Raw genomic sequence first — 8,086 nt, 5'->3', positions numbered from 1 at the left:
GGTTTTGGTTTTTACGGAAGCCGTCAGGTATTACGTCACGTTAACCGGGTAAAAAAAAAAACAGCAGAAGACAAAAAGTTAAGAGAAAAACAATCGAATAGAGTAAATAAAATATTGTCATAGAGTAAATAAAATTTAAATGGGAAAAAAAAAAATTTTTTTATCGTGTAATATTCGTTTTTCTCTTTCGTGTCTCGTAAATATAGTTTTATAGTCTATATAAACTATAAAAAAATAGTTCATTTATGGATTTATAGCACTGATAACACGATTGATAACAAATCCTTTTGTTTGTTTTGAAAAAAAAAATAATAATAATGAAACGCGATATAATTGTTTATTACATTTATCACACACACGCCAATTATTTTTTTTTAATCATTCTAAAACCACGTTCGATTTTATATTACAAAAAAAAAAAAAAATTCTTTATTAATAAAATTCATTCATTCATTGAATTTAAATTTCAATTGAATTGAATTTGAATTGAAATTTTTTTTTGCGAAGTTGTAAACATTTTGTAATTAACAAAAAAATTGTTTTTTGTTTGTTTTGTAAAACAATCGAATTATTACGTGATTATATTATTATTATTATTTTTTTTTCACTTTCATTGTTTTTTAAACCGTGAAACTCACGATTGATTAATACTAATAATAATAATAATAATAATAATAATAATGATTATGATTTTGACGGTGGTAGTGACGTCGAGGGTGACAGTAGTTTAGTTAAAAACGAATTAAAATTAAGAAAAAATTTTTTTATCGTTTAATTTTCATTATATTTTTAATTTAAAAAAAAAGTGAAAGTGGTACAAGATGATATTAAACGATGGGAATCGTGCCACGACGATTTAACGCGACCGATTTACAAAAAAAAAAAAAAATTTTTGACGTCTTTCGTCCTCATCCAAAAAATTTATATTAAAATCATTTTCATCGTTTGTTCGTTTTTGTTTGTCGTTACGATCACGATTTTAACGACGTTTAATAATAATAATAATAATAATAATAATTAATTAAATAACATTTTTATCGTCGTGTCACGAATCATTATATATTTTTTTCATCGCGTTTTTTAATGTAAAATTTTTTATCAATCCCACGATTCCATAGATAAAAATTAAAACTACTACCGGTTAAAAATCGTTAAAAAATTAATAATATAAATTATTATTATTATTATCATCATCATCATCGTTGTGACGTATGTGTCACGCACTCGTTCGATTCTTTTTCACACTCTGAATACGACAAACGCACGCGCGTTTCGAAAACAAAACAAAAAAAAATTTTTTTTCAACGGCCTCGAACGTTTATTAAAAATTTTTATTATTATCATTATTATTATTATTGTAATAATCACGTGATCGAGCGATGGGATCCTATAGACATAATGTAGTAATTTAATTGCGCTATAATTGCTATAAAACAAAAGAAAAGGAGGAGGAAATTTAATTAGCGTTAATAATTAAATGAATTAATTTGATTTTGATATTTAACCGTCATTCGTCGGTTATTATTATTATTAATTTCGTTTGCAACGTGGAAATTGTGAAAGAACATTTTATTGATGACGTAATTTTCTGTGAAGTAATAAGTAGTGGGGGAGGAGGAGGAAGGGGGGAGCAAAGTTCGTATCGCGATAAATTGTTCGAACCGTCGTTTCCAAAAACAAAATGGCGGATTGACACACGCGTGATGATAATTTTTTTTTTTTTTTTCAGGAAACGAAATTTCCAGAACCTCTACCGCCACCTCTACCGGAAAAATCCATCCCGATCGGAATAACAAAACCGGAAATTAGTCATCCGATCGTAAAATCATTGACGACTTTACAAGATCGAACTCCGCCGACGCCGTCACCGCCGCCACCACCTCCTCCATCTTGTCCGACTCCAGATTATTATTCGGATAATAATTCATCATTACCCGACAACCAAAGTATCGATGCTAGTCAAACGGTTAAAACTTCAATATTGAAATTCGAAGAGAAAAACAAAAGGTCGCCGAAGTTGTTGTTGTCTTCGTCTACGAACGGTGGAACGACAAACGTACCCGTTCATAAAACCGTCACGTTCGGCGTTAATAGTACAAAAGAAATAACACCGTTGAAAAAATCAAATTGTAAATTTTTAAACGCCGCCGCAATTAAAAATCATTTTATAAACATGTCGGATAAGAAACAACAACAGCAACAACAACAGCAGCAACAACAGGATAAAGTTGAAATGCAAAGCATTGAATCGTTAGATTTGACGGAACCTAAAAAAATATCACCCAAACCACCGCAAGTTTATTTTCAAAAAAACGATTGTCGCTCTCGCGCACCCCCACTACCCCCCGTGAAAAAAACAACCGTCATTAAAATAACGGAATATCCGACGGATAAACCGAGGAGGGAACCATCGAAATTCGATTTTATTAATCGTAATTCGAAAGAAAACGGTTTCGACAGCGAATTGGCATCCACTCTCCTAAGATCAAATCTTAAAAACAAAGTCGATGCATTTTCTAAATATTCAAACGGGAACACGGTTATTAAAACCGGAAACGATAAATCATCGACCGTTAATAACGTTAATTGTATTTCCGGTCGTTTAAATTCTCATCATCCGATTTGTTCTCCGACCGTTATTCCGACGGGTGTGATAACCGAAAATCAAATATCAACGGCTAAAAAATCATTGAAAACTTTTGAAAAAAATTCCCCCAGTAACACTGTAGTTTTCAAAATCCCTAAAATCAATTAAACAAACAAACAAACAAACAAACGAAAACAATCGAAAAAAAAACCGGTAAAAAAAATATTAAAAAAAATAATAAAACAAAAAAAAACTTTCGAATTTAAATTTAAAAATTATTAAAAAAAAAATGGCGGCCGGCGAATTAAATTTTAATCGTCGTTACTGCCAACTTTACAAAAAAAAGTTTATTATTATTATTATTAATAGTATTTACATTTGATTTGTTTAATTAATTAATTTTTTTTTTCTTTTTTTTTTTTTTTTCGTCGTCTTTGTCTTCATCACCCACGGGATTATTTTCCGCGGTTTTTTTTTTTTTTTTATACTCGTAATTTTCTTTTTTTATTGTTTATACAATTATCATTATCATTATCATTATTATCATCATCATTGTAAAATGTCGTTAAACAGAATACAAAAACTTTTATTCTCCGAATATTCCGATTTTGAAGATATGATATTAGTTGAAAGTCCTTTTGCGGAAACAACACGAGAAGGTCGGGGAATCAGACAGGTACAAATAGGTACGTTAGATATTATTATTTTTTCTTCTTCGACCAGGTTAGGTTAAGTTTGATTTATTATTATTATTATTGTTAGGTTTGACCCCGACGAAATTAGTTTTGGCGACGGATATAATTAAACATGCGTGCGATTATCCCGTTGCTTTTTTCCCCGGATGCATTGATGCGGAAATAGAAAGTTTAGAATTGATATCGATATTTCCGATCGAATTGGTCACCCTGAGCGTTTTCAGGAGACGAAGACGGAAAGTTTTAAAAGCTAAATTCCACGACGGAAATCCAAATCACAACAGCAAAATCGTTTATTTCGAATTGGGAGGCTCGGACAAGAGAAAGGTATTATTATCAGGTATATTTTTATAGATAATTTTATTTATTGCATTTAATACTTATTGATATAATCATCATCATCATCATCATCGTCATGCAGATGTTTTGGAACCTTTGGTGCGAACGTGTGAGATTTCTAAGTCCGGAAGATAAAGCAGGATCGTCCATGACGGAAACATCCGTTGCAAGTTCAACGAGTGCAAGTTCGTTACACGTGGCAAAAACGAGAGTGTCGAAAGATAAAATATGGCAATACTACGCTGGAAAACATCACAACATAATATCGAATTGTTCATTAAAAGTTTGTTGGTCGTTCCGATCCCCCCGCCCCCGCTCCCCGCCCCGTCCCTCCCTCTCTCGTGCAAGACGTAATAATAATGATTTTTTTTTTTTAGAAAAATCTTCGATGGACGGATAAAGATTTATTTTTCGGTGATAAACTCGAATTGATAAGTTACAAAATAGAACCGATATCTTATGCCACGTTATTACAAAACGATTCGGATGAAATTCGCACCCTGTATCGACGACAAAGATTTCAAATGAGTAGATCCTCACTCAGTAGCATACCCTCGAAGGAAGTGTCCATATGTAATAGTAAAAAAGCAGAACACATAAATCGTTTCGGGGAAGGTATAGACGAGGGTTGCAAAACCGGTTTATACCTTCCCGCGATAAGCTACAGCAAATGTTCATTTTCCATACAGGTACGTTATAGTTTTATATCTCTCGTTGATCGATGAGATGGACATAAACGCGCGCGTTAGATTTTTTTTTTTTTTTTTTTTTTTTTTTAGGGGGTAAAAGAATTTATTTTTATAATTTAGTCTATAGATTCTAGAACGTTAGTGCCGACGAAATTGAAACATTCACCTGCCACGTTTACTAAAATATGCGACGAAGCTGTGGAAACGTGGGAAACGTCACTTTTGGAAACGAAAGAAAATCGTCATCCGCGACATTATGGACTCACGACAATGTCTGATCTGTCCTACGGTTTGGGTATATACGCGACGGGAAAAGGAGATTCCTTTTCGATTCAGGTACGTTAAAGTGAGTGAATGGGGGGTGGGGTGGGGAAGGAGGAACGCCATGCGACTGAAAAATTTGTTTTTTTTTTACAGATGAAAAAATCCGTTTCGTTGGTACACGTGATTGACGAAACGACAGAAATGGAAAATGAATTTGAAAAACCATCGAAAAAATTACATTTGTGCAACAGCACGTCATACGAATCCTTTCGACCATGGAGTGCACAACACGTCATAGAACAACAACCCATGCAATTTTGGACAACGGATTTATGGTGATTTTCCATCTCTCTCACTCTCTCCCACTCTCTCAAATGTCGCCCGTTAAAACGATTTTTTTCCTTCCCCGCCCCTCCCATCCAGGTTTAAACCTTACACTATAAAAACAATATACAGAGCGAATCAATGTTATTTGAAAAAATTAAACGTTTTCCTCATGAGAAGAAACGGAAGTTCTGCAACCACGACAAACGGAAGTTCAAACAGCATAATATTACCGAAAAAAATGAGACTCATGAATTTTGGTAAAAAATTAATTAGAACGTCGAAAATATTTCATTTGAAATACGATAAATCCGAATCGGATTTTAAAAAAAATTTAAAACTCGAAAACGATATATCGATTTGGGATATCGATAGCACGACTCTGGCTTTTCAATTGACAATGTTAGATGCACAATTGTTTTTAAAGGTTTGCATCCCCCTCCACCCCCCCTTCTCTCTCTCTCACTCTTTCTGTTTACACGAAATAAATTTTGTTTTTTTTTTTTTGTTTGTTTCAGATACCACCGGACGAATTAAGATTATTAACAATTCATAAAAATGGTAAATCATCCCTTAATTTGATGACTTGGATAATTTTTTCATGCAGGGTATCATGTTTGATAGCATCTGAAATTTTATTAACGGATGATTTAAAGGTAAGGAAGGAATTCTTCCCGTGGGATGAATATAAATAAAATTCCTTTTTTGTCGTTTTCAGTTTCGTGCGAGACTCATATCGAGATTTATAAACGCGGCTGAAAAATGTCATATGCTACATAATTATCAATCCTGTAGGAGTATATTATCCGGTTTGCAAAGTCCTGGAATATACAGGCTAAAATATACTTGGGGACAAGTCCGACACAATCACGCAACAAAATATCAGTTGGTATAATTTTTTTTTTTTTTTTCTTAATTAAAATTTTTTGATGACGATGATGATGACGGTGATGGTGATGATGTGATGCCTACGTCACATTTCTAGAATTTTCGAAAAGTTAAGTCGATTGTACCGTGATCCAAGATTGGGGTCTTATCAGAAAGCTTTTAATAAATCATCATTGGAACAACCTTATCTTCCTTGTGCCACCCACATACTCTCAACATTTCTCGGTTATACCGTGAAAGAAGATTTAACAACTTCTTCGTCTACTTCTTTTTCACAAGGTAGTGCCACCATTTTATATTTTCCTTTCCCCTGCATGATCACCAGTTTTGTCATTTGTCGATATTTTTTTTTCTTTTCAGATTTGTTTTATTTTCCCGTCAATCACATAAACGGTGCTAAAAATTTAACGATGAGTAGTAGCGTGAATGCTGCCGCAGCCGCCGTCAATGCTGCCAACAATTATCAAACGGAAAAAAAAACATCAGTACCAAAATTACTAAAACAAATTTTTTCCGCATTGAAAATATATCCGTCGGAAAAATCCGTTAGAGAGAAAACAAACGAAGAACAATCGTCTGAATTTGATAAATCATCATCGTCGACAACGACGGATTCGCCAACCGGATTGTTAAATAATTTAGGTAAGAATTTTCTCTTTTCCTTAAGGGTTTTTTATGCCGCGGAGGGGCGGGGGGTGTGTGTGTGTGTGTGATAAATATTAAAACGGGAGATTTTTTTTTTTTTGAAGATTGTTTATCGCCGGAAGAAATGCTTAACGCGACGGTTAAAACATTTTTAAAACATTTTAAAAAAAATAAAATCGGAACCGGAATTGAAGAAGCGGAAAAATTATTGAAAAACGGACAGAAAGCAGCGAGAAAATACGATTTGAGCGAAAATCAATTGGCTAAAAATTATCTATTGAAAATGCCCTATAAAGAAAATAAGGATTGTTATTTTGCATCGTTTAGAATCGAACCTGATTAAGCAAAGGGACTGGGATAATCCGTGGGGGGCGATAAGAGCCCCCGTTGATAAGAAAACGAGAAGAAAATTTTTTTTTGAAATTTTTTATTTTTTATTTTGTATATATATATTTTTTCCCATCATCATCATCATCATCATCATCATCGTTTATTTTATTTAATTGGAAACTCGTTCGTCTTGTTGCCGTCGCCATTTTAGTATCATTTTGCGGAAGAGACATTCGAAAAAGGCGAAAAAAAATCGGAATTTTTCATTCATCAAACGTGGGATTTAAATACCAGAAGGGAATAATTATTATTATTATCATCATTATCATTATCATTTATTGATATTTATCAAAAATGTGTGATAAGAAAACTTTAAATAGTTTTTAAGTTTTTATAAATATATATATATATAAATAAATAAAATGTAATAAAGTAAAATATATAAAAAAACGTGTACATAGAAAAAAAAATATATTTTATACTCTATATATATTATAAATTTATTAATATTATTATTCTTATCAATAGTAATTATTCCCTTATCACGATTGATGACGTTTTTTCGGGAAAAATGGGGAGGGGGAGGGGAAAAAAAATTTTTTTGCGTTATGACGTATATTGGGTATGTACGAAACGAAGGAGAATCGTTACCGTTCAAATTTAATTTAATAATTTAAAATCGGACAAACAAACAAACAAACAAACGATAGAAAATTATTTTTACTTAAATAACAAACGATTTAAGATGAAAAAAAAAAAAATTTTTTTTTTTTTTCATCATCGGATTCGAACCGCCGTGCCTTCGCCGTTTGTCGTAACGCGCATGCTTCGTTTCGTTTGTTTGTTTGTTTGTTCGCTTTCTCAAAGGAACGTCCAAAAATAACGGAAGGTTATCAACCGACCTTGATATGATTTTTCTTTTAACGAATTTAATGAAATTTTTTTTTTTTTATTCCAATGTCAAGGTCGATTACCTAAATCAATTCATTTATTATTATTATTATTATTATTAAATGCAACAAATCCGAGGTCGATATTATTATTATTATTAATATTCACGGTAATTATCGTACGATTAATATAATTAGCAAACGATTCGGGTGTTTAAATTGTTTGTTTTCTTCTGCTTTTTTTCGCGCGTTTATAAAAACAATTTAATTTGTTATAATTAATCGAACGTGGCTTTAGACAAACACACGCTAGACTCACATTAACGCGTGTGAATTTTTGTTTTTAATTTTAAACGCACACACCCACACCTTGTTATTATTATTATTATTATTTTGTTATTGATGTGTGTTAGTTTTTATTTATTTCGTTTCCAT

At 32.2% G+C, this 8,086-nt stretch overlaps 2 protein-coding genes across 2 annotated transcripts; both read left to right on the top strand.

The window, feature by feature from the left end:
* Positions 1–1,379: 1,379 nt before the first annotated feature.
* On the top strand, positions 1,380–2,755 carry Phum_PHUM503250 (uncharacterized protein; the record flags this gene model as incomplete). Its single annotated transcript, XM_002430842.1, has 2 exons — positions 1,380–1,403; positions 1,730–2,755. The coding sequence occupies 2 exons, from the start codon at positions 1,380–1,382 to the stop codon at positions 2,753–2,755; spliced, it is 1,050 nt and encodes a 349-aa protein (XP_002430887.1).
* A 391-nt stretch (positions 2,756–3,146) lies between these two features.
* On the top strand, positions 3,147–6,774 carry Phum_PHUM503240 (guanine nucleotide exchange factor, putative; the record flags this gene model as incomplete). The annotated part of the gene is made up of 13 exons (XM_002430841.1): positions 3,147–3,273; positions 3,350–3,609; positions 3,704–3,904; positions 3,999–4,310; positions 4,431–4,646; positions 4,728–4,909; positions 4,998–5,325; positions 5,417–5,554; positions 5,617–5,783; positions 5,902–6,065; positions 6,147–6,428; positions 6,536–6,570; positions 6,655–6,774. 13 exons carry the CDS (start codon positions 3,147–3,149, stop codon positions 6,772–6,774), a joined length of 2,532 nt encoding a protein of 843 aa, XP_002430886.1.
* Positions 6,775–8,086: the final 1,312 nt, after the last annotated feature.

Source organism: Pediculus humanus, genomic scaffold, assembly GCF_000006295.1.
Source record: "Pediculus humanus corporis 1103172108269 genomic scaffold, whole genome shotgun sequence".
In the NCBI taxonomy this organism is placed as follows: Eukaryota; Metazoa; Arthropoda; class Insecta; order Psocodea; family Pediculidae; genus Pediculus; species Pediculus humanus.
The sequence above is the reverse complement of the archived record's forward strand: the minus strand, read 5'-3'. Positions and strand labels throughout refer to the sequence as shown.